Source organism: Saccostrea cucullata, unplaced genomic scaffold, assembly GCF_032062105.1.
Source record: "Saccostrea cucullata isolate Sc308-1 unplaced genomic scaffold, CSIRO_AGI_Scuc_v1 ctg425, whole genome shotgun sequence".
Taxonomy (NCBI): Eukaryota; Metazoa; Mollusca; class Bivalvia; order Ostreida; family Ostreidae; genus Saccostrea; species Saccostrea cuccullata.
The window spans coordinates 105,361-133,114 of record NW_026930270.1 but is presented as its reverse complement, the minus strand read 5'-3'; the positions used below and the strand labels follow the sequence as shown (position 1 = coordinate 133,114).

Sequence of the window (27,754 nt, the reverse complement as noted above, 5' to 3'; positions counted from 1 at the left end):
CGTTTTGTCGACTTTTGTGTATTGAACAGTCTATCAAAAGTTGATTGATTTTTCCGTGACATTAACACAAAACTGCCTATGATATTATCTACTAGGGTAGATTACATTCAAACATTTGGATACTGAGGCCTGATGTTAAATAATTTTTCCAGTTAGAACTTTAATACGATTTGCGATATGTTTATCGACAGGTTATTGAATGGACTTTATTAAAGAATTGATGTGATGGCACATTTTACACATTATAACAAATTTTTCTTTTAAAGAGGAGTTAGAAATCGTTTAACATTTAAATAGCGGAAACATTTCCTTCGTTACTGTATGGAGCATACATTTTACACATTGAATGCCTAGAATAACACTGAGGGAGTAGAGGAAGACATGCAGCATAACTAACACAAGTAAACTTATGGAGAGAACGATTATAGGCAGTTATGCCAGCTGTTCAATCCATTTCTATGAATAAAATATATTTTAAACTAACAAAAGTAACGAAGTTCCTTACAGATGGGAATAAACAAATGTTTCTATGATTTATGAACCATCAACTTTCCTTTATTTTCCTTAAAAGTTTGCAGGTTTTTCTTGAGAATTTTAAGAGATACATTTTAAGAGGATTAAAATGCAAAGGGTCTGATATATGTTTTTTTTTATTCTACAAAATGATTCTTAGTTGAAATTAACTAAAGAACAAGATACAGTTTCAATAAAAATTTTACTTTGAATTTTTGTAAAATATGGAATTGATATAAAAAAAATCATAATTCATTCATTATGAATCATAACAATTCCATGCAACAAGAATACACAAACTGTTTTTCTTTCATGACTCTCTAAGTGCTAATTGTGTTGTCATTGACTTGTACATATACCCATATTTTCTTTCAAAGTTGAAGAAGTCATCAATTTTCGGTGGAGTAAACTTTCAGATAATTTAGAATGCATGCGTCGCCCACAAAGGTTTTGAGAAATGAGATTTTTTAAAGGATTTTACACAACATATTTGAAAATGAAAGTGTGTGACAGCTGCAGACACTGTTTTCGTATATGTAAGGGAAATGACCTCATAAAAAATTCATTTGAAGGCTTTTTTGTTCAAATTTGATTTTAGAATACGAGAGTTGTTCAAAAAGTTCGTGGACTACTGTTAAATACCTTTTTTTTTCATAAACGGCATATCGTATCCAAACTTGGTAGCAATGTTTAATAATAAATTCAAATGAAATGCATGAAGAATTTTTAAGAATATCTGTGGAATCTACTTCAAAATTATATGAATTTTAAAATGACGAAAATCAAACCGCGAAGGAAGTCAAAACCTTCGTACATAACGATGAATTTCTCTATGTTTTATGTGTTCCATTTTTCATTTACAAACTCGTATTTGTCGTATATTTGAAAATGTAAAAACTAGGCGTTCCATTAATTTATTTAACAAGGGTTAACTGACTTTTTTCATACTAATTGTAATTGATATATAAAATCATCGTCTTCTACATATGAGTTAAAACTCACGAATTCGAGGGGACGTTACACCAAACATACTAAAGAAACAAACTTCAAAATCAGAAAAAAAACTTTTTCAAAGTGAAAGGAGAATGCCTTTGAATTTTTATATCGGCGGAAAACATGGTTTTGAACAGGCATTGCTTGCTGTTGAATTCTCTAGAAACATTACCTCAGTTTTTGGAAAAGTGGGAATAGTTTCATAATACAGGCACGTAGCGACAGGGGAGGGGACAGGGGGGCCAGCCCCCCCCCCCACTTTTTTTACCAACATTACGTACCTTTACTATTGAAAATGTTCATTGAAAGGTTGGTTGACCCCCCACTTCTGACCACAATATAGTTATATCAAGGAAATGTAGTATTGTATGCAAACAATCGAAAGAAAGATGGCCTTGAAAAAAGTTGGCCAGTACCCCCCCCCACTACCCCACCCCCAGGAAATAGGATCTTCGAGTTTGGGCAATAAATATTTACCCCTTTTTTCTTGCTTGTCAACTTTTATAGGTAAGTAAAAAAAAAATTTCTGTGGTTGCCAACCCCCCCCCCCCCCCCACTTTCGAAAATTATGCTACGTGCCTGTAATAGAAACTATAGAAAAATAGAATTCTTTTTTATGTTTGGATAATTTTTTATCAACTTCAAATAATATTTAAATAAAACAATAAGATATTCAAAACGCATTTTCTGTTTAAAAGATATCTATTGTATAACCCATATTACATTTATCTTTATGACAAATCTCTTACCTTTATTCAGCTCCCTTTTACAATTTTCACCAAAACTTAAGTGATAATGTTAGATGATGGTTTTGTTTATATACAATTCCCATCGTTCTACTTAGTCAACCTTTGTATATATTTAAGGAGCATTTTTTTCTCCGGCAATTAGGTCAAACGATTTCATAAGCTGTCTAAACCAGACAGTTACTCTGTATATAATATAGGTATTCTTATTTGAACAATGGATATACAGTGTTGACATACGAATGGAAATAATTATACGTGAAAAGAAGAAAACACTTGTTGTGGCCTTCAACTCGACATTAAATTATATTGTCAATTAACAATGGTAATTTCAATTCTTAAGTCAAAACCATATATCCTGGTTAGCTCGAGATAAAAGATATCACATAGTCTGACACATTTGTTTCATTTTTGGATACTTTTCCTGAAAAAGACGTTAATAGTAATCTAACAACCAAGCTCTATGAAATACGTGATGACTTTGACTTTTCAATCGTTAACTCCCCTCATATATGCAGCAATATACCTTCATCACCTGCTTACGGAGTTTATATCTCTGAGTTGATTCGATACGCAAAGTCATGCTCAACGTATGTATAATTTCTAAAACACGTGAATATTTTCAATCAGAAACTCCGGCATCTTTAAATATGAGCTTCAGATAATTGTAAAATCAGAATGTCTTTTAAGAAGATAGTTTGCAAATGATCAAATTACAGGTTTAGTCAATTCATGATTTCCATTTTTATTGAAAAAGCAGTCGACAATGATATCAAGAAACCCCTTCTAATAATTTATTGCGGGGAATAGCGTATGGAGTTAAAAACTTGAACGTTATGAATTTATTAATTTTGGTACATTTTATCATTTGAAATTTTTAAAAGCTTCCTTGGAAATATCTACATATTATTTATACCACTACAGGAATGCATTGTTGTATAGTACTCCTTAACATTTACTCAACTGTACTTTCAAAGTTTATTTTTTCTAATTTTGTTTTTAAGGATTCTTGTAAAAAAATTCGGCATCAATTGAAGGAATGGTTATTTAAATTCATTTTGGTTTTGTGGAAAAATTAAAAAAAAAATTGAAATTGAAATATAATTTTGAATAGTTTTGATCCTTTGAATGGAAGCAAGAGGTATACACTGGAGAACTACTTATGAAATATCAATTAAATCTCCGTTCCTCTAAATACAATTATTACAATACAGTTAATGAGCCAACATCAAGGTCGAAAAGACATAAATGTAATGTCATTGTCATTAGTGAATATGTTGTCATTACTGATACATTTACATATAGGGTACTGATACATTCTATATATATTTATTGTCTTTACAAATGTACACATAAACCATTTGTTTGTTGTTAATATATCGTTTCATTTTTTATGATCAAAGGCACGGCAAAGTCCGTTTACAAAAACCCTGGCATTATGATGCACAGTTTATCACAAATTAAAAATTAGTAGGCGGCAATGTTCAAGTGACACTGTGGCAAATTTCGAGAGACGGCAGGAATTAAACTGTTATATACGAGGTCAAATAAACAGATGGCAAATTAATAAAACGCCACAATATCTCAATCAACCATCTATAATTCATGAACTTAGGCAGACAAACTTTAGGGAAAAGTTTCTACTGACATAATACTTCATCACGCTGTTTCTGAATCGACGACAGTAGGAAACTAGAGATCAAATTAAACTTTAATTCTAACATCAATCTCTCAACCAAGACCCTGTATAGTCTGGTTCCTGAGGCAACTACAAGAAATCTAAAAATGGTTTCAGGAGCACATTTGTAACTTAGCGCATTAACGGTACGATAGCTATTTGAATCTTTTATTTTAGGGTATACTATTAAACTAGAAAATAAAAATGTCACAGTGATTCGTATAAGACTTTAATGTTGGAAGTACAAAATCTGAAGCTGAAAGTATCTATTTTTAGGTTGGAATTAAATTTCAAAAACCCATACATAGTTGAAATTACTGGGGGTATAAAATGAAGATAATGTAGAAAAACGATTAGCAAAAATAGGAAGGGTTCCTTTAAAATATTATTCTCACGAACTTCTGGGCAAGAATGAGAAATTATACTTATGAAAGCTTCCTGAAATACATGTAATAAAGATTACTCTTTTTCAAATCAAAACCGGAATAGGTATTCAAAATTTAAAATAGGAAGATGTACCACCGCAAACAAAGTGATTGTGTATTTTGGGGATGGGGTGGGGATGGATGTGTTAGGAATAACATTGTCTGTTTCACTGTCCAGCTGTCCTTCTGCCTCTCAAGGTTTTCCCAGAAGGCCAGGCTTTAAATTTATGGAATATCTGGGAGCTCATACTACTCGATACAAAGATTTCCAATGGTCCTAGGGTGTGTCATGACATTGGTTCAAGGCAATATTACGGCAAATTCAAGGTCACTAGAGAAAGAGTTCATGTTTTGTCCGAGCCATTTATATAATGTAATCGAGAATATCTGGAAGCTCATACTTGATACAGAGATTTCTTGTGACAAAAAGGTTTTGTATTATTTTGACTCAGAAAATAGTATAAATTCAATCTCGCCTTTGATTAATTGCTCATGGTCCTCCGGTTTCAAATGACTAAAAATAATGCCATTTTAACAAATTCAGGGTCACTGACAGAAAAAGTTGTAAAATTCCTGTCAGGCTTATGAATTTCTAATCACTAAAAGTTGTTTGAGATTGAGGGTTTGTCTTGACACAGATCCAAGGTTATTCCGTAGAGATCAAGGTCACTGACACAAAAAATATTTTCTTTTTCACGCTACGAATTAATAAATAAAAATCATTGGAGGCTCGTACTTGAAACATAGATTATTTATAATTAGAAGTTGTGTCATGACCTTGATGAAGGCAAATCAAGGTCACTGACAGAGAGAAAAAATGTTCAAGCATAACTTTGTAAATAAGATTCACAAGAGGCTCATCCTGAGAATAGAGGTTGTTCTTATAAGAAAGTGAAGTGACCTTGACCCAAGGTCGGCACTTTCTGTCCACAGCTCCAAAGGAAGACCTATTTTAAAGTTGTTCAAAGAACTATATGCATATTGCACCCCCACAAAAGTCAAATTTTGAAAACTTCCTGAAATGTGCTGAATTCAATAAATTGTTATAAGTTTATTATAGTTCCAGAGCAGTGTATTCACAATTTCTGTTTTTATGACGTCACAAATTTCTAGTCCGATTTTATATTCTTTTTCCAAAATGGACAAAATTTCAACAATTTAAGCTTTTAAGTGTGTGTTCAGAACAATATTGTCATATTTCATTGATATTATCCAAAATTTTAATCTGGTAATTTAAAATATCGGAAAATGACATTTTTCTCAAAAAACTGAAAACATTCATTTAAAGACTTTTCTGTTCAAATTTAATTTTAAATATTACTCCATCAAAGTTTGATTTTGGGGGGCAAATGTTGGTTAATACCGCATATACTTCTTTAATTTTAAATACGACAGTTGTTCGAAAAGTTCCTTGACTACTATTATACCTTTTTTTAAACTAAACGTCATATCGTATCCAAAGTTGGTAGCAATGTTTAACAATAAATTCAACTGTAATGCATTAAGAATTTTTAAAATATCTTGAATCTATTTCAGATCTATTTGAATTTTAAAATGACGAAAATCAATCCGCAAAGCACGTCAAAACCTTCGTTCATAACGATGAATATTTCCAGGTTGTATGTGTTCCATTTTTTATTTACAAACTCGTATTTGTCCTTTCTTTGAAAATATAAAAACTAGACGTTCCATTAATTTATTTAACAAGGCTTCGGACAGGAGACCGGACTTGTACAAAATCATAACTGGTACGAACCAAACTAAGCAAGAGTTAAACAAGGTTACTGTATTTATAAATAGGTCCAGATGAATTTTATCGTTTAACATTAAATTTTTCATTTTCGCAATAAGTATCTGAACTTTGTAAATAAGCACAGGCTCCATTCCTAATGTTCATCATTCATTAATGACTCCAATGCTATGGCACACTTTATAAGTGCGTTTTTTGATATATACATTTTATATCTTATTATAGTTCATAATACAATATCGTCTAGGGATGTCCTTTATAAATAAATGTCACAGTATTAACTTTCATACTATTAAAATGAAACAACCAATACATAATTCAACGCTGAATGAGACAAAAAAAAAATACAAGCGAAGACAACAACATCCCCTTTCACTTCCCGTAAAAAATAACATTGAAATAACAAAAGGTGTAAAACTAGGAAACGATATCTTTTTATTCTGCAGGTATTCCCTTACTCACATATCATTAATACAACACTATTATGTTAATTCATTGAAAAGAATATATTCATGAATTGTTTTATTAAACATTTATTTAAATATTTATATTTTTAATACATTTCTTATTTATTTCATTGTATTAGTATACCGTAAAATGATTTTTTCCCGAGATTCCACTCCATGAGTTTAACAAGAATTCAGATATTTATAGCATGTGATTTTCCTTTCATTTTTCAGATAAAGCGAATGTATCTTCTTTTTGTCTCCTTCACATGTACTTGATATCCAAAGGAATATTAGCTGCTTTAACACTTGCATCAAATGCCTCGCTTTGGGCGACCTTCAGCCAATTTTTCCAATCTCCCGCTTCACCTGAAACCATTAATTACTGTTATAATTTCATGAAATACAAATACATGTTTAATCAATATATAGGCATAGAAAAGAATATTTATAAAAAGATGCTAATCTTTCTTTTTCTCGTGTAATCCAATCTTATTTTGTCCTGTTAAAATAAGCAACATAGATAAAATAGGTTTGATGAAAATCTTAAGGGATATTATATATTATATAAAACTTGCATATGCGTGATAAAAGAAGGCAGAAATGTATACCTTTTCTGTAGAGAACATGCTTATCATTCACATCTGTTACTTTCTTCATGTCTTCAGGGACATGATCGTTCTTAAACTTGGCCATTGCCTGGAATTGGCATTTTAGGGCGATCTCGTCCATTAGCTCTTCACTGGAATCCAATTCCAGAAACGTTGAAATTTTCTTAACGTAACCTCTTAAATCCTAAAATATAAGATTATGCACTCAAATTTAAAAAATCTTGATAAGAATAATAATAGATTACCTCAGTTTTTTTTAATTGATATATCTTTAGCCCCAGCAATTACGATTATCTTCAGAGGATTGGAAAGTCGATTCATTCATTATGACATAATACCAACAGTACCAGGGAGAGTGCACTTTTTTTTTTACATTTTACAAACCATTATATACTCTACTTACAATGTATGGTGATAATACAAAATATTAATGTGCATCACCTTTTTCATATCTTCGTAGCAGATGTTCAGTAGAGGGTACGATGGATTTTCTTCTGTGAAATTTGTCCATTCCTTTATGAACTTTGTCCAGGTCCCTCCAGGAACTGTTGAAATTTTAGATAAAAGACAATTAATCTTCTTGTTTATTAACATATGTATTCTTACAAAATAGAAACAAAACAGATAATGATGTCAAAATTTTCATTGAAAGTCGGAATCAGTGAATATGTCAATCTGATAAATAGATTTTCCTACGCATCTATATAACTTTAAAATTTTTTTTCTTACGTTGGCCGTTGAAAAACATTTCGAGGAAGACATCGAATGGCATGTCCTTCATAAGATCTCCGGCTTTTGTTTTCTTAATGAAATTGAACAGTGAAACGACGACGTCCTTTGGATTTCTGTAGATGTTGATAATTTTACACTGCTTTTTGATGAAGTCCTTTGGCATATGCCGTGGCATGAAATGGGATACATATACACCATCGGGCACCTGCTTAAGTTCTTCGACAGGAAACATTCCAAAAAGAGGAGGTACTCCTTTTTGAAAATCGGAAGTATTGTTGCGAAGCATTGAAACTATTTCATAGCACCAGTGTGTCCCTGTTGAAATGGGAAAAAAGATATATAAAAACATTATCAAAAATTATAATATTCATTTGCAAATTAAGAATGAAGGCAACTTCTTGACACATCGTGATAGAGAAATGAAGCACACCGAGGCATATTTTTTATAATGATATGTAAACCAAATCTTCTTTATTGTTTCTCTCACCAGATTTTGGGTAAGATACAATACAGATGTCGTTGTCTTTAAATTCCATTTCGTTAAGATTTTTAAGAGTATTGCTCACATCCCCGAAGACATTTGCAGGAAATAATTGTCCATCATATTCGATTACTCGCATAACCACCTTGCCACTGGGGTCCTTGATTTCTTTAAGACTCATCTTTAATGAAATATATAGTAAAGTAAATATGTGAAAAGAGGAATTTCATGTATTGAAAATATTTCATGAGTGTACAGATACTAGAATGTATGCCTTTAAATCAGCAATTTATATGAATTTTTCTACAAAAATGTCACATCCTGAACACACTAAAGAAACAAACTTCAAAATCAGAAAAATACCTTATAAAGTGGAAGGAGAACGCTTATGAATTTTGTATATTGGCGGAAAACATGGTTTTGAACATGCATTGCTTGCTTTTGAATTCTCCATAAACATTTCCTTAAGTTTTGGACGACTAGGAACGGTTTCATAATAGAAATGTCCACGTTTTTTCATGTTTGGATAAATTATTATCGACTTCAAATGATATTTAAATAAAAAGATAAGATATTCAAAACGCATTTTCTGTATACCTATATAACATTTATCAACACGACAAATCTCTTACCTTTACTCAGCTCTCTTTTACAATTTTCTCCAAAACCTAAGTGATAATGTTATAGAAGATGGGTTTTGTTTATATACAATTTCCATCGTTCTATTTTGTCAACCTTTGCATATATTTTAGGAGCATTTTTCCTCCGGCAATTCGGTCAAAGGATTTCATAAGCTATCAAAGTCACACAGTCACTCTGTATATAATATAAGTATTCTTATTTGAACAATGGAACCAAGAACGCCAAATATTTTTTTTTTGAACTGTTGAATATCCTACAATTTTTGTTCATACGAGATTGGTACATGTTAATTATAGTTTTCAAGTATTCCTAAGACATGCTTAATTCTCTAAAAACCAAATTCCCTACATTTTACAAAAAGAAATAATGATAAATGAATTGAAATTTTTATACAAAAATTATTGAGCTTTATAAATACTGAGGTGTCACGGTCTATTCATAATCACCCTTGTATCACTGTGTTCTGATTTATGTTTTTATCTGAGTGACGTTTAAGGGCACTGACCTTTTTCTCGTTTGACTTCGTCACAAAAATTTGAAACGGTCTATTTATTTACCTAGAGAAAGCTTTGCGTAAATATATTTTTTTTTTCTCCGTTTTTAAAAGCTCGACATAAAATATCTTTCAATACTGACAAGGAAATCATGACCTTGCTGTGCAGAACATTTTTATTTTATCAGTGAGCATGAAATATTTAGAATATGATCGATCATGACCGTTTGTTTTAATCATATCCTAATGCCAGGGTTCAAAATTTTTATAAAGTTAATATGAAACTTCAAGAAATTTGATCTTAAGCTAGTGAAAATATTTCAATGCTTAAATGATTAGACACAGAACATATAATAATTTTTTGATCAGATTTGTTTCTAATTTCCAATACATGAAAATGTAAAACTGTTACACTCTCGTTTTCCTACGCTTTAGTCCAGGGACGATGAAGCAACCTTCATATCAGCATTACACTGAATGTTTGCATAATAAAATGGTTTGAAATGGTTCGGTGAACCTTAGGGAATAAAATTAAAATACTTTTTCACGGCTATAATATTTTAATTTGTTCCCCATCCCAGCAGAATGAATCTTTTCAAAAAATTATTATGAAAAATGAATTAAATGTTGATTACTTTTCTCATTTCAAATGTATATACATGAAAAAATTAAAATAAGGGATTTTTCAAATTGATTGATATTTGTTTTGTATTATGTGTTTCTCTTTCAGCAAATCATGTAGAATGATTTTGCAAAAAAAGACTACAAAACCTCATTAGATGAACATGATGTATGAAAAACATATTATAATAAAAGTATCTTATCTCGCAGATTATTGGGTTGAACAGAATCCGTGTACAGGTTTCTTTGCTTCATAACAATTTTTTTTCGTCAAATTCATGGAATTACGAAGTCTCTTGTTGTGGCTTTCTATTATTATTTGTTTTATTTAGATAACATGCAATGTAATTAACATTTTCATCCCTATATTGATTTGATACATCTTTTTGAACTCAAAAACCATATTGTCTGGCACATCTGTTTCATATTTGATAGTTCACTAGAGAAAGCTGTTTAGTAACCTAACAACAAATTTTTATGATAAACATGATGACTGAAGCTTTTCTATTGTCGGATTTTCCTTTTTTTTGTAGCAATAAATATACCCAATCATCTGGCTTTGGTGTTTATGTCTACTAATTATTTTGATACACGAGAGCGTGTTTTACAAAAATTTTTTTAATGAAATTGTTTTTACACGATTCAAGCTACAGACAAATTACTGAAATAAGTTAATGAAACAGGGATGGTATCAGGCTCATTTAAAGTGACTTAGTCAGCATTTTGCAAATGCACATTTATGTTCAATGACATTTTCACAGCAAATACGAGCTATTACTCAGTATAATATTAACTAAGGTTTGTCAAACAAATATTTTTGGGTCATTAATTAAAGGTAATTTTACCTGACGTTTTCCTAACTTTTGACACGATTAATATTTACTGAATTGACTACGTATTTTTATTGCCCGCTTATGACAATGAGCTGTGACCCGTCGACAGGGGATGCCCACTCCTCCATGGTATCTTACCCAAACTCTGATGTTTTGAAGTTTGGTGTTTTCTCGGCTCCTTTTGTCTTGTTTAATGGACTTCTGAGCTTGAAAACTGTTCGTTATCAACAAATTAGGTAACAACATTGTCTTTGTTTGTAATGCTCATTATATAAATTGCATTTTAAAAGAACTTGGTTTTAATTCTACAAGTGGCAATCCTACTTATACTGATAGTTCCCTTTCTAAGGAAGAAATTCCTCAAAATCATATGTCAGTTTTGAATATTTTTAATATCATAAAGAATCAAAATGAATTTGAACAACCATGTATATATATATATATATTGGATTCCGAAACGTCATAAGAATCCTAACAAAAGAAGATACATAGCGGGTTCCAGTAATTGTTCAACCAAACCTCTTTGTTTACTCCCCACTAAGATATTAACAGTAGTAATGAGAAACTTCAAGAGAACTGTGCAACAATATATTCAAGAAGTGGTGTAAATCAGATGTGTATACTTCAAAATTCCAAAGAACTTTTGGACAATTTGAAATCACAATTTTTTTACCAAAATCAACAGCTGAAAGTATACGACTTTTCAACTTTATACACAAACATTCCCGACGATAAATTGAAGTCCAGGTTTTTCGATATCATTGCCAACTGCTTATTCCATAAAAATGGAACCCGAAAATTAACTTACCTTGTCATTGGTCATTTGCAAAATTATTTTGCTAAAAAAGACATTATGATTGTTCACACAAGTACTCTGAAGTCGACATCAAAATGATGCTTGAGTTTCTGATTGACGATATCTATGTTGTTTTTGGAGACCAGGTCTTCCAACAAGCTATAGGAATTCCCATTAGTACCAATTGCACCACGTTATTAGCAGACCTTTTTTTTAATTCATTTTAAGCAGAATTTGTGCAAAATCTTGTGCATGAAAAGAAGAAAACACTTGTTTTGGCCTTCAACTCGACATTCAGATATATCGACGACGTACTGTCAATTTACAATGGTAATGTCGATTCTTATGTCGATACGATATATCTTGCTGAACTTGAGATAAAAGATACCACAGTGTCTGACACATGTATCATATTTTAGATATTTTACTTGAAAAAGACGTTAATGGTAATCTAACAACCAAGCTCTATGATAAACATTATGACTTTAACTTTTCTATCGTCAACTTCCCTTACGTATGCAGCAATACACCTTCATCACCTGCATACGGAGTTTACATATCTCTATTGATTAGATACGCAAGAACATGCTCTACGTATGAACAATTTCTAAAACGAGCTAAATTATTGACAAACAAGTTAATGAAACAAGAATTTCAACAGTCTCGTTTAAAGTCATCATTTCGTAAGTTCTATGGTCGATAGAATAACCTTGTCAGCAAATAAAATTTATCATTGAGTCAAATGCTGGCGACGTTTTTCATACTAATTGTTGGTCCATTATTTATACACTGAATTGACGAGGGATTTTTCCGTTATTTACCAATCATGACAAGGAGCACATAGCGGGTGTGACCGGTCGGCAGGGGATGATGACTCATCGATGGCAACTGTTCCCACCTCTGATGTTTTAGAAGTCTGTGTTTCTCTGTTCCTATTTTGTATTGTTTTATGGACTTTTGATCGGGAATACTGTTAGTTATCTCCATATGTTACATTCAGCTCCATGTCTTTCTCATGTTTCCTTCGGGCCAAAATAAGAGCTAAATTGATTTTTTTTGAATTACTTTTTTACAAAAGGTAACGAAAACCCATATGCTTCATTTAGAGGAAAATGAGCTGCGTTTGATTCTACAATTGGTTATTCATCTCTCATATGCCCATAGCTCCCTTTCTAAGGGAGGAAATTCTCAAAATCATATGTCAGTTTTGATTTTTCTATTATTCCCACCACCAAGATAAATTTTAAATACCATTCCTATACTTGATTCAGAAACTTAATAAAATCATTACAGAGATAAATAACGGATTCTAGTAAATTTTCTACTACTCTTTCGTTCTCTTCCCTAAAGTATTACCAGAAGTAAAAAAGACACATAAGAATTAATCAACTTTAGAGTCATCATTTCGTTGTATGTTTTCCTACTTTTTTTAGAGGTTCTTAGTCAAAATAAATAAAATGATGGGTCTCATAGTTTTCACTTAAGAAAAATATAAATATTTGCTTCGATTATATGAAAAAAGTAAGATATTTTTCGGATCAGTTGCATAAAATTTTGCATTACTATAGTAATAGTGATTGTACAACATAACATTTTTATATCAAAATATCTGTGAATTTGTAATTTTCAGTTTGTACCTGAATAAACATGTACGAGGGCTGTTCAATATATAATGTCCTCGGTGCTCGGATGGAAGCAAAGGACGCTTTTCAGTGATTTAGTCTTATCGATTTAACTTAATATTCTCCTTTAATTAAAATACATGTCCATAACATTTTTTATCCAATTTCGGATTGTTTTTAGAACTCATTTTTGGGTATGACCCTTAGTATACTGGAAAATGGCAGATCCTATGATTTCCTTGACTTGTTTCTTCCTTCTGAAAGGTGTTTTTTCAAGTTTGGAAATAGAAACAAGTCAAAAGGTCAAAGATCTGGCGAATATTGTTAAAGTTAAAAAACATTAACTTTCTGTTTATCCCTAAACTCTTTTATTTTTCAGGGCGTGCGGGTTTGGACGCTGTCATGAATAAATTTAATGTTGTGGATTCCTTCCTCTGATAAACCTTTCGATTTTTGTTTTGCAAAAACTAAGCTTTCTAGACTTCTCCAGTTATTCAACTGTCTCCACGAATACGAATGTGAACAACAATACCACTAATATTTAAGAAAATTGCATATAAATCTGTCTTTGTGCTCTTGCAATTCTTTGCTCTTGTCAGACCTTCGCCATTTTTGTCAAGTACATCTTATGGTAAATTTTGTTTTAAGGGTTTTAAGCAATAGATTCAAATTTCATAATCTGTTTGAATATCAAACAAACGTGGATAACTACAATAACTGATATTTCAAAATAAATGTTAAGACATTCGTACACGCTGTCGTTTTCACTCATTTTTCAAAATATGTGGTGACCTTTGAGTACTAAGCCTTTTTACCGTCAAACGTTTCTTAAAAACAGCGTAAACTACTCCCGAAATGATATCTTATCAAATTTGTTTTGTGTCTTAAAGTCAATCATACATCATCAAATATTATTATTTGTTGAAATTTGGGAAACAGTAAATAAGTTGTTATAATTTTTATTGGCAAGGACGGTACCCATTTTTGATGCCGATTATACAATTTTTTATCATTGAAATCCACCTGCTCATTTATCTATAAAACATGCATTGGTTCTGTTAATTTTACATATTTCAGTGAATATTTCTTTGGGATTTTAAAAAAAGTTTACAACAGCTTTAATGAAGCTTTTATTTTCACTCTTGTTTATTGATTCTTTACCATTCATTTATAATGCAGTGTCTCGAATAGCCCTTGTTTTCCAGCTTCTCACAATGACACTGTGTGATGAAAAGTGGTCACATAAACTGTTATGAATTCATGAAAGATTCAATAATGAGAGAAAGTCAAGCTGAATGTCATATGATATCTGTATTTATGTCATACAGTTCAGGACATTATTTATTGAACAGCCCTCGTTAATAAGATAAGTAATTGAAAATTGAATCAAGTTTTAATCTTACACCCTGCGCGTGAGCGCAATAATTCAAACTCGATCCTTAAAACTTTTGTTTAGTTACAATCATATACCAGGTAGGACTCTATATAGACAAATAGAGGTAAATCTTAAATAATCCGTGGAAAACATTTCTTATTTCCTGGAACTAATTCTAGTGGGGAGTTGATATTGAACCAAATTGCTGATAATTGGGAGTTGGAGATGTTTATGTACAAGAAAGCCATGTTCTCAGTTTAAAAAAGTTGAAAATCCATTTAACCGATAACAAGCACGAACACAAATTTTATACAGATAATATATGTAATTATGGCTTTGAGATGCATTGTTCTTGTGGTTAATTTCTGTTTAAAAGTCTTCATGATCATGGTTTTATATTTATCTTTTTTACGATGTTTATGGTGTTAAATTGGGGGAAAAGAAACCATGATCTTAAATCATTATTAATATACATCTATTATCAGCAGGAACAGGAAATTAAACATAGGAAAATAGTAAGAAAGTAAAAAATCACTGACAAATCAGTCACATCCAACGAAGAGTGCAAATAAGCTGCGTACACTATTTTACAAGATCGGGAAAATTTAAAAAGAATCTACCATATTTCATTGTCAATTTGCTTACAATTCATACCAAAAGACATGAATCATGATATTTGACCTGAGATAAATTGATATTGTTACTAAGGTCATTTTATAGGAAACATTTGCAAAAATGTTGCCTTTCAAAAGAAATTCTTGGTCAAAAGATGCTGAAATTTTACAAAGTGTATATTTATATAATTTACTAGAATTACTTTATTTTATTATTTAGTCTGTTCTCCCTCTATCAGAATTCGAATACCCTCTTATTTGACCCACTGCATTAGATGTAACGGTATACTTTATTTTGTTTGTCAATTTACATGCGTTTGAGTGAAAAAAAATTAAAGAACCGAAGGAGTTAACCAGGCCTGGGGGCCATAAAACTTAGACGAGCTCACTTTTGATCTCAGGCTCACTTTTACCAAAGGAATATATGGTGGAAAAGTGAGACTGAGATTAAAAGTAAGCTCGTCTAGGTTTTATATATTATCAAAACATACATAAAATGTAGGGCTCACGGTGAGTGTTTACCGTCGACAGGGGATATTTACTCCTCTGGGGGACCTTTTAACTTCTACCGGTTAGTTTTTTCAAGAAGTCAGTATATTAACCTGTGAATAATTTGTTTTCCTTTACTTGATATCTTAGGTTGATTATAGCGTTCATTATTTTTACCAATAGCGTCTATATGTTCATCATCAGTTTAATTTTTAGCCTGTTCCGTTTTATGCAAACTTAACACATGACTTTGTATATTGAAGCATCTTAGAGACACATAATCTTGACATGCCGATGAAAATTGAATATAAGGTTACGTCATCAAGGAAAATTGACGAAAGAGAAGTTGACGTTGACTCTTTTATCATAAAATCTTGATATTAGATTGCCAGCAATGTTTCTCGGTAAAAAAAATTAAAAAAAAACCATGAAGCAGATTAAAAGCCCTAGCTTGTATAGACAATGGGATACATCGACTTATTAGGGGCCGTTGTGTTAGACAATGGGATACATCGACTAATTAGGAGCCCTAATGTGTTAGACAATGGGATACATCGACTAATAAGAAGCCCTAATGTGTTAAACAATGGGATACATCGACTAGCTAGGAGCCCTAATGTGTTAGACAATGGGATACATTGACTAGCTAGGAGCCCTAATATGTTAGACAATGGGATACATCGACTAATTAGAAGCCCTAGCTTGTGTTAGACAATAAGATACATCTACTAATTAGGAGCCCTAATGTGTTGGACAATGGGATATATCGACTTATTAGGAGCCCTTGTGTTACACAATGAGATACATCTACTAATTAGGAGCCCTAATGTGTTGGACAATGAGATACATCGACTAATTAGAAGCCCTAGCTTGTGTTAGACAATAAGATACATCGAGTAATTAGGAGCCCTAATGTGTTGGACAATGAAATACATCGACTAATTAGGGGCCCTTGTGTTACACAATGGGATATATTGACTAATTATGAGCCCCTGTGTTAGACAATGGGATACATCGACTAATTAGGAACTCTTGTGTACACTAGGCAATGCGATACATCGATTCATCATGATACCATGAAAAGGAATACTAGTATGAGTGAACGAATAATCATAAAAATTAAGATACAATTAAGTGTCAAATTAATGACCATGGTGAAAGACTTTTTTCTCTTTGATTACGTTTTAATATATCCAAAATGGGTCAACAGTAAAAGGAATTGTATCAATGCTTTTTGTTCATCATTTATACCAAATATTGAATCCTACGCACTTTTGTTAGTTCTTTCATGTTGCAATTGTTATGACTCATACTGTACCACTTTCATTATTGCTTTACCATTTTGATCCTTGACTTCCCCACAACTCATCTGATATAAATAAAACTACTTCAAGGCCTACGTTCATTTTCATTAGATGTTTAATAGATGTCAAGGATTGTGTATATGCTCAAAAGATGCTGAATAAATGTCATAGAAAAATGACACGATTTTTCACATCAACACGATCAAAATAATTTTATAAAGACCTTGAGGTTTTACCTAATACATTTTTAAAGTTTCTCAAAGGAGTTGTTATCTTTTCAAGCCAAATGTTTCTATCTTCTGGAAAACAAGCTCTTGGCATGAAAATAAACATTAAAATTTGATTATGATTTATACATGGGAATACCGTATCTCATTCGGTAGAGCGCCCGCTCCGCCATCGGGAAGTCGTGAATTCGAATCTCGGCTGTGACTGACCTAAGTCGATCACAAATGGATATAGCAACTGTCCCTTCGCCGTGCGCTCGGTACTTGAAGTGAAAGTTGTGGGTCCTTCGGATGATGCGATCTGAAAACCCGAGGTCCCGTGTCACGGCGGGCGTTGATACGATAAAGATCTCTCACTGCCTGAGTGCCGAGTAAAGTTCAAAATTTGAAACCCTTCACTGGTAAACGTTTCTACATGAGGGAAAATTTCTCGAATGGGACGTAAAAAACATACAATCAATCGATCAAAAATTCATGCAATCTTGGTGCCTGTGACAAAAACAAGATTGCGACGCAAAGATCAGCCCCTTCCTTCGCGGCGATAACCATGATGCCGGGTGTGTGAGACTATTATCTTTTGAACATTGGGGGGTGGGTGGGTGATTTTTTTAGTTCTGTTTTAAAACTAAAAATATTTACAGTCTCAAGTATGATTTGAACTACCGTATAAGTGGAAATTTTAGCGAGACGCAAATTTAGCGATTTCTCCTTAAAAAATGGTAATTTATTTTTAGCGAGAGGTAATTTTAGCGATTTTAAAATGCTTCCTAAGGAAGCTATTATAAATAAAATGCAATTAATATTTAGCGATATTTGATTTTAGCGATCTCAGGACCCTCGCTAATAATGCCAAAATTAAATCCTCGCTAAAAATTCTACTTATACGGTAATACCCCAAAGCTAACGGTGAAGCATAATATTAGACAGTACTCTTCGCAGTTTTCTCATAAAACTTTGTTTTATTCTTTTTATTTTTTATATAGATAGGGTTAAAATCACGTTTATGAAAAATAAAATTCATTTTTTCCGTCCTTCAATTTTTATGTAAAAGTGTGACTTCAAAAATCATTTTAATAGCTGTAATAGATCGATTTTTCATTTATATTCTTCAAATACCCACCTAAATAAAAATTTGAATAAAAAGTTATAAAACTTTAAGAAATTTGATCTTAGGCAAGTGATAATAATACATTTCTTTTCACATATTCAATAAAATAGATGAATAAAAATTATTAAAATTGATATTAATGATTTTTCCTTTTGAATTAAACTTTTACATAATTTTTAATGTATTGAATGATAATTACAAAGTATATTAACTCTCAGTGGGGGATTTTCCATGTCTTGTACGCTCCTATTTTATTCTCCAGACATTTAATCTAGTCAACATAGGATCATGGTATAGATATGATCCCCTGTTAAATAGCTAAAAGAATAGGAGAAACAGGAGGGGGGTTAGTCGCTACCATGTTTCCCCCCAATTCACTGCTTTTTTTTCTCTGTATAAATGGAACTCAAATAAACTTTCCAAATTCCGTGGTAATCTGCAATAATCAGGATTCTGATTGCACACACAAATACTCTGAAGTTGATAAAAATAAGATGCTTGAGTTTCTGACTGACAATATCTTTGTGATTTTGGAGACCAGGTCATCCAACAATCTATTGGAATTCCCATGGGTACTAATTGCGCTTGGAATTAGCAGACATACTTTTGTTTTCATTTGAAGCAGCATTTGTCCAAAGCCTTATAAAACCTTGCCAGTCAAAAAATTACATTTTATTATAGATTGGTGTAAAGTATATGAATAATTTTTTTTCTTTTCTTCATGATATAACATTTTTTCAGGATAATGCTATACTTTTAACATATTTTTGGATTGCATAATTTTAAAGTTAAGACATAGTCTTCTGAAACTTTCACTTAGAGTCATAGTGACCTTGAAAAAGGGTGCGACTCACCTTCTACATGTACCTAAGATGCATAAATTGGCTAAGTATGATGTTTCTAGGTTTTCTAGGTATGAGCTGGACATGATTTTTCTATATTTGGCCATAGCATCTTCATTAAAGGTCGGATTGGCCTACTTTTTATGGATGATACAACTTTTACCCAAAATCATCAGGTGACAAAGTTTGGTAATCCTAAGCCTAATAGTATTAAAGTCATGAGCCAGACACAAAAATGCTAACACACAGACAGACGAACATTATGGGTATGACATAATACGTCCTATCCCTGTGAAAAGGCAGGTGTACAAAACAAATAAAAATATAATCTCAAAATATCCATTTATTTTGATTCTCAGTAGTAACTTCAAAACAAGAAGAATAAAACATAAAACAAAATGGACGGACCATAGATTACAAATATTACAACGTGAGAAAAATAAATTACATTTACATTATAATATTTGATATTCAAACCATAAAACAGTTTAGTAACACTGGAAGATCATCTAGACTCTCAATCTATTCCTTAAAAGGAATACTAAGAAAATGAAACTAAAAAAGTCTCTGTTAGTGATTTGACATGAAGTGTTTTGAGGATATTGTGAAAATCTGACTGCTTACTGTATGTCCCTTTTTTGTGTAAATGCATAAAAGGCTATTTGACTTATAATAACATATGAGTACTTTTTAAAACAACAAGATGTGTGCTATCTTCAATTTTAAAAAGATTGATTAGCGCAGATGTAATTTTGTTATTAAGTACATTAGAGATTCATTATTACACATTAGAACTACTGCATTCATATTATGCATTTTTTTACTATCAAACTATATTCTTCATACACTGAACTCAATTCAATGCAGTACTTAAAATACATTCTTGTCTTACATTTAGAGAAACAAGTACCGTAATATTCTCTAAGAAAACATGATTTGTCTATAATCGGGAGTTTTCGGGAAAAATGAGGGGGAATAACAAGAAGGTAACTAGGGGACGACTGACTTTGCCTTTACAAAAAAAATTAAATGTCTGAAATAAAAAATTTCACCATCCATGCCAGAATCTAGCTCCTTTTCTTACATTCAAAAATTTTTGTTTTATACTTTTCACAGAAATTAAAAAGGAGCCTGTGATGCACTCAACCAAACCAATGACCTTCTGAAGCACTTTTCTATATTGCTGTTTACCTTATAAACATTGTTGCAAGTTACAAGAGGCCCCAAAAAGGGACCTAATGGTCACCTGAGTATAGTACAACACTGTAAAGGATCCATAGACGTATAATAAAAACTGATCAACAGTGTAAAGTACAACACTGTAAAGGATCCATAGAATTATTGATAATCGGAAAAAGACATGTTGTCCAAAACTAGAATGATCAGGAGGTGAATAAAATAGTTAACCTAGTACTTAGTAACAAGTCATTAAGCAGGCAGATCTATTTACTTGCCACTGCTTGTTCAGTACACAGACATCTGTCTTTAACACCATGCTGGCCAAACAACATGCCTATTAATCTATCATGTAACTTTCTCTTAGTCTTTGAAAAGCAGGTAATGTACATAGATCTAGTTTTTTGTCAATTTTAAAGTCTATCTGCATGACCATCATACTTGCATTACACACAAAAATTCTTGTATTAATCTTTTTTATTTGAAGGAGAAGTTAAAATTCCCTCCATCCATAGATGCTTTATGCAAAATTAATTGAAATTGATTTCTGTGGTTCAAGAAAAGAAGCTAAAGGGTTTAAAAAATTCTTGAATGAAGAATGGCACCTGATGATGACTGAAAACAGATAGCAATAGGTCACTTGACTCAGGTGACCCAGTAAAGGAAAAAAATATAAACATAGCTGCCACAATCAGCTCTTTGCACCCTTGGCAAGATTTTGCTGGATTTTCCTGACAAAGGCGTATAATTTTGTGGACATGCTGTATTTCATGGTCCCCCAGTGATGGTCTTCGTCCACACTGTCACTGTTCCGTGTAGACATTGACCAGCTGTCTATACTGCCAGCTGTAGACGACTCCAATACAGTGACCCACTGATGGGTCATGTAGGACAGGAGCTTCTCCATGACATTGTTTTCTGTGAGCTTGTCCATTGGTTTCAGTTTTTCAACTATCTTTATGAGATACTCCAAAGTATATCTTGTGCCCTGTGACATTAGAAAAGATGACTTGCATAGTTAAAGCAGGATAAAAAGACTGTAGAATTCACCTTGATAACTTTCGTTTATACAATAGCCAAAAATGGTTCTTTCCTTTGTTACATGATTATCTTTCCTAGTTCTACATGTTGACCGACTTTTTCTGACTTGATAAATTTTGCTCACATGATACACATTTTAAGTTCTATACTTTGACCTACTTTTTCTAACTTCTGTAATCCAGTGTCAGGGTCATCTGAGAACTGGGAGATCAAGGTCAAATCCTGAGCTCTTAAAGCAGGCACCTGCAAGTACAACTCAATAATTACAAATCAAAAGTTTCCTCCCTGTTATTATCTCTCTCCTTTTTCTGTGTGAAAGAAACCCATGTTATTGACAATTCACCAAAATGATTGGACATAAGTTTCCAACTTAAGTACATGTTAATGTTAACATGTAGACCTCAATTCAAACTGTTTCTTATTCAAAAACTTCAAAATTAACTTTGGAGTTTCTTTTTTGAAGAATCTAAATTAATATTTTTACAATTCAACCAGCCAAAAATTGTCCAGGCTTTCAGTTACAGTTAAAAGTAGTTAGTTGTCTACAAACAAAATTAATACATTTTGTACTACCTTAAGGTGGTCCAGCCAATCCCACATGACCTGAGCCAGAACTACAGGGTCATTCTCCAGAACTAGGTCATGCCAGGCATCCTCACTCTCATTTAACTTGGTCTGCAATCCAAAAATTAAAAATAAATCTCTACGTAATTATTGTTATACAATAAAATTTTTGGGTGAGCACATTTGAGTTGTTACATTTATTCAAACAATAAAATAATTTCTCTATTGTCAGTATGTGAAATAATGTTCAGCTGTAGCAGAAAAAAATAACCATTTCAGGCATTACGAAGTGTAATACAAAGAACTGCTACTTTAAATTGTTTATACTTATTATATCTATAGAAATCATCATCTGAAGAAGGAAAAAGTACAGGCCCAATCATTGAGATGTGTTTTATTGTATGCTTCATTAATGAAAGCTAGAACACTGCTCAAGAAAATCTATACTTATACCTTGCTAAGAATCTTTTATCTCTTAAAAAACAAAATTAGTAATGTTTTTTTTTTAAAGAAATGAAGGATATACTTCAAAACTGTTCAGTCTAATACAAGATGTTCTACATACTTTCGTATAGATCATTTACTAAAATTAGGTTAAATCTTTCGTAAATTTTCAGTTAACCCTCTTTTAAATATTTTTATTTATAATGAGTGTACTGCTGTTGGTAGACTGCCTAACTGAATTTAACCATACCTCCAGATTCTCTGCCATGTTAAACTGCTCATCTGAGATGTCTGATGTTGCTAAAGCGTCCACAACTTCCTTGACAGACAACACCACATTACTGTAACTCAGTAACTCATCAGTGGAAGATGTTTCAGCTATCTCGCTGTTCTGTCTCGAGCTAAAGGATGGCTCGCGAGATGAATTACTGTCCGAGTCATTATTTTTACCAATTTTGAGAACAGTTTTTAAATTTTCATCACTAAGATCCTCCATACTTATACTTCCATGTTTTAATAGTGGAGGTCTTGAAGATGTCTCTGGTTCCAGAGACTTTTGGGAGTCTACCCTAGGTATGCCCTCCTTTTTGTTAGTTTTTGAGGAGTCCTTGCCATTCTTTGCTGCAGTTTTGATAGAAACATCTGACCCGCTCTGATTGGTTGATTCTGTTTTGGGGTCTTCACTCATGGATGTCATACTGCCCTGCATGTTCCGTCGACTCGAGCCAAACTTACTGAGGGACTGACCCAGATTAGCCAACTGTAGAAGCTTTTCACACACAACATATATAACCTGTAAAACAGGAGAACCTAATGTCTCAGACCATTCTCTTCCTGTTCAAAAAGGTCCCCCAAAACCCCAAGGCAGAGACATCTATATGTATCATATAGATTTTCATTCTTTTAGGTAAGTTTAATCTTTTTGTTTGCTTGCTTTTTTTGTACTCTTGTAAAGTGGTTAAGTGGTACTTATGTAACTGGGAGAATATCAACCTGTGTTAAAAATACTTTTAAAGTGCCACTTGCTTTGACTGTAAAAGATGAATACTATCTGACAGACATATTGAAAAACCATCATCGTTTACACACCTTTGGCACATGTTTAAGTTTTCGCCCTTCATATCCATGAAGCATGTGCCTTTGTCGATTTAAGTATTGCATCAGAGTAAACTCATGCGATCCAGGTGACCTGCAATGTCAAAAAAATTACATTCAACTAACTATATGTTTACTTTAAATATATTTTCTTGAATAATACAATAAGGATTGGGCAACAGGCAAGGCCTACATACACCCTCTTCATATACATGTTTACTATATATATATATATATATATATATATATATATATATATATATATATATATATATATATATATATATATATATAATTGTAAGTTATGTTCAACAATTACTTCTTTAAAGTTCATAGAAATTTTATATTAAAAAATATCCTTTTTCAATGTGTATTAAAAATTGCAATCCATATAAAATATCATTTCTATTTAATTAGCACCATATAAATATCAGTATAGGTCCCTGCTACTACACTACTTAATTACAGTTCAATATCTTATATAAATTTCTTAGTGTACTACTTTTAAGACACATACTGTAAGCTCCCTCTCCCAAGCACTCCATTTAAATAATTCAGTCACTAAAGCAAGCTTTTTTTATCAAAGTTTGTCTAGTGTTTGAGTGTCACTTTAAAACCTGGATTAATTTTTTCATGTTTTATCTTCTTCTCTTATTAAGTACCACTGTACCAATTTCAACCAAACTTTCCATATTGAAATATTTAGTGTAACAAATTTTAAATTGTTCAGACAAAGGACAAGGGTCCGGACCCTTAGAAAAAATAATGAAGAAATACTAGCAGTGAAAAAAGGTGGCATATTTAAAAGTTTTTGGAAGTACCCAGTCTTAAAAAAAAAAGAACAAGAGGCCCAGGGGCCACATCGCTCACTTGAGCAAATCGGCTAGGAAAAAGCACAAATCAGATCATAACTGAAAAGTTTACTGAAGTGGGGGGGGGGCTGGGGGGTGGGGGTGGGGGCTTGAATTTTAATACTACTTGAGAATGCCTTCATATTAATACAGCATATGGCTTTGCTTTTATTGATAAAAACATTTTTTAAAAACATTTGCTTCCTATATATACAACTTCATAATAATTTAAATTTGATTCCACATTGTTTCTGTCCCTACCCCAAAGGGCCATGATTTGAATAATTTAAATCTTCAATACATGAGGATGCTTACATGTCAATATGACTAAACAAAGCTTTTCCGTTCTTGGGATTTTTCCCATTAATTGGCTTTATTTTTCTACACTACCCGAAAATGCTTCTATATAAATACTAGTATCACTAATCATGGCTTTGCTATTCTTGAGGAGATTTTTTTAAAATATATTTTAATGTAAAACTTGGATCCCCAATTGCGGCTACACCCAATCTCTGGGGGCATGATTTGAACAAACTAGAATCTACACTACCTCTGGAAGATTCCATATAAATATCACTAATAATGGCTTTGAAGTACTTGAGAAGACAATTTTAAAAGATTTCCCTATCCAGTCCTATGTAAAACTTTGATCAGCCATTTTGGCCTGACCCTACCCCCAGGGGTCATGATTTGAACAAACTTGAATCTTAACTACCTGAGGATGATTCCACATGAGTTTCATCTTTCTTGGCCCAGTGGTTCTTGAGAAGAAGATTTTTTAAAAATGCCATTAATTTTTCACTCATTTATAATTATGGAAGAGGGTGTGGCCCTTCATTTGAACAAACTTGAATCCCCTTCACCTAAGGATACTTTGTGGCAAGTTTGGTTAGAATTGGCCCAGTGATTCTTGAGAAGAAGATGAAAATGTGAAAAGTTTACGACAACGACGACAACAGACAAATTTTGATCAGAAAAGCTCACTTGAGCCTTCGGCTCAGGTGAGCTAAAAAAGCAAAAGCTTCTAAAATAAAGTATGTAGATCTAAATTTGGGGAAACCGAAGACTTCATTAATAATGATTAGCATTTTGTATATCTAATATATTTCTATGGAGCATAAAATCAGTTTTTTCATGTTATATATAACTTTAAGTTTATTGAAAGAATATAGACAGCCATGATAGTATATTAAAGAGTTTTTGTAATTCCTAATGACATTCATTTTGCCAAGAGTAAGTAAAACAAGAGGCCCATGGGCTTTAACCATGCTGTTCTTTACCATATTTCCCTTTTGTAATACCTTTTGTGACCCCACCCTACCCCATGGGTTCCCTATTATGGCCCCACCTTACCCCTGGGAGTCAAGATTTCAACAAATTAAAATTTACACTACCCCAGGATGCTTCCACATCAGATGCAGCTTTTCTCTCCCAGTGATTCTTGAGAAGAGGATTTTAAAGTGCTTTCCTATATATTTCTACATGTATGTAAAACTTAGTTTCCCTATTGTGGCCCCACCCTACACCCAGGGGTCATGATTTGAACAATTTAGAATGTACTATACCCCAGGATGTTTCCACATAAGTTTCAACTTTTCTAGATCTGGCTCAGTGGTTCTTAAAGATTTATTTTTAATTACCAGTATCCCACCTGTCTTTTCTTGATTATATCCCCTTTGTGAGGGGACTTGGCCCTTCGTTTTAACAATTAAAACTCCCCTGCCCCCAAGGATGCTTTGTATCGAAGTTTGGTTAAAATTGACGTGGTAACTCTTGAGAAACAAGAGATGTTTGTAAAACACTTATGCCCCCCTCCCCCCAAATTTGAATTTTTTTGTAAGTCCAAGGGGGCATAAATCTGTCAAAAATGGCACGATTGTATCCAAAACAGAACTTGACCTAGATATTCATCTGATTAATCTGTATATTAAATTTCATCTCAGTATGTGCAATGGTTGCAAAGAAAATGAACGGAAACTGCAAATAATTGAAATTTTTCCAAACTCCAAGGGGCATAACTCTGTCAAAAATGGTGCGATCTTACCCAAAACAGAACTTGACTTAGATATTCATGTGATATATCTGTATACCAAATTTGATTTCAGTATGTGCAACGGTTGCAAAGAAAATGAGCGGAAACTGCAAATAATTGAAATTTTTTCAAACTGCAAAGGGGCATAACTCTGTTAAAAATGGTGCAATCGTACCCAAAACAGAACTTGGCCTAGATATATATGTGATATATCTGTATACCAAATTTGATTTCAGTATGTGCAACGGTTGCAAAGAAAATGAACGGAAACTGCAAATAATTGAAATTTTTCCAAACTCCAAGGGGCATAACTCTGTCAAAAATGGTGCGATCTTACCCAAAACAGAACTTGACTTAGATATTCATGTGATATATCTGTATACCAAATTTGATTTCAGTATGTGCAACGGTTGCAAAGAAAATGAGCGGAAACTGCAAATAATTGAAATTTTTTCAAACTGCAAAGGGGCATAACTCTGTTAAAAATGGTGCAATCGTACCCAAAACAGAACTTGGCCTAGATATATATGTGATATATCTGTATACCAAATTTGATTTCAGTATGTGCAACGGTTGCAAAGAAAATGAGCGGAAACTGAAAATAATTGAATTTTTTTCAAACTGCAAGGGGCATAACTCTGTCAAAAATGGTGCAATCGTACCCAAAACAGAACTTGGCCTAGATATATATGTGATATATCTGTATACCAAATTTGATTTCAGTATGTGCAACAGTTGCAAAGAAAATGAGCGGAAACTGCAAATAATTGAAATTTTTCCAAGTCCAAGGGGCATAACTCTGTCAAAAATGGTGCAATCGTACCCAAAACAGAACTTGACCTAGATATTCATGTGATATATCTGTATACCAAATTTGAATTCAGTATGTGCAACGGTTGCAAAGAAAATGAGCAGAAACTGCAAATAATTGAAATTTTTCTAAGTCCAAGGGGCATAACTCTGTCAAAAATGGTGCGATCGTACCCAAAACAGAACTTGGCCTAGATATTCATGTGATATATCTGTATACCAAATTTCATTTCAGTATGGGCAACGGTTATGAAGAAAATGAACGGAAACTGAATGGACCGACAGACCGACAGACCGACGGACCGACAGACCGACAGACAGCAGCAAAGCAATATGCCCTCCCTTCTTCGAAGGGGGGCATAAAAATTCAAAAATGTGAAAAGTTTACAGACGGACGGAC

The 27,754-nt window shown here is 32.6% G+C and overlaps 2 protein-coding genes and 1 long non-coding RNA gene across 5 annotated transcripts in view; all 3 read right to left on the bottom strand.

Moving 5' to 3' along the window:
- Positions 1–6,703: 6,703 nt before the first annotated feature.
- On the bottom strand, positions 6,704–9,085 carry LOC134283476 (sulfotransferase 1B1-like). Its single transcript, XM_062765928.1, has 6 exons — positions 9,008–9,085; positions 8,382–8,556; positions 7,892–8,209; positions 7,604–7,707; positions 7,163–7,346; positions 6,704–6,920 (listed from the first exon to the last, which is right to left on the bottom strand). Exons 2-6 carry the CDS (start codon positions 8,554–8,556, stop codon positions 6,817–6,819), a joined length of 885 nt encoding a protein of 294 aa, XP_062621912.1. The 5' UTR covers positions 9,008–9,085; the 3' UTR covers positions 6,704–6,816.
- A 10,586-nt stretch (positions 9,086–19,671) lies between these two features.
- Positions 19,672–27,754, bottom strand: part of LOC134283488 (protein tyrosine phosphatase domain-containing protein 1-like) — a 31,900-nt gene continuing 23,817 nt past the window's right edge. For all 3 annotated transcript variants that reach the window (XM_062765939.1, XM_062765941.1, XM_062765940.1), the window contains 5 exons: positions 23,656–23,755; positions 22,817–23,359; positions 22,132–22,233; positions 21,718–21,801; positions 19,672–21,505 (listed from right to left, as the gene is read on the bottom strand). In XM_062765939.1, coding sequence (XP_062621923.1) covers positions 21,209–21,505; positions 21,718–21,801; positions 22,132–22,233; positions 22,817–23,359; positions 23,656–23,755 — 1,126 coding nt within the window. In that variant the 3' untranslated portion in view covers positions 19,672–21,208. The remainder of the gene's footprint in view (positions 21,506–21,717; positions 21,802–22,131; positions 22,234–22,816; positions 23,360–23,655; positions 23,756–27,754) is intronic.
- Positions 26,546–27,737, bottom strand: LOC134283489 (uncharacterized). The gene is made up of 2 exons (XR_009995489.1): positions 26,842–27,737; positions 26,546–26,677 (listed from the first exon to the last, which is right to left on the bottom strand). It is a non-coding gene; the product is annotated as an uncharacterized LOC134283489 (long non-coding RNA).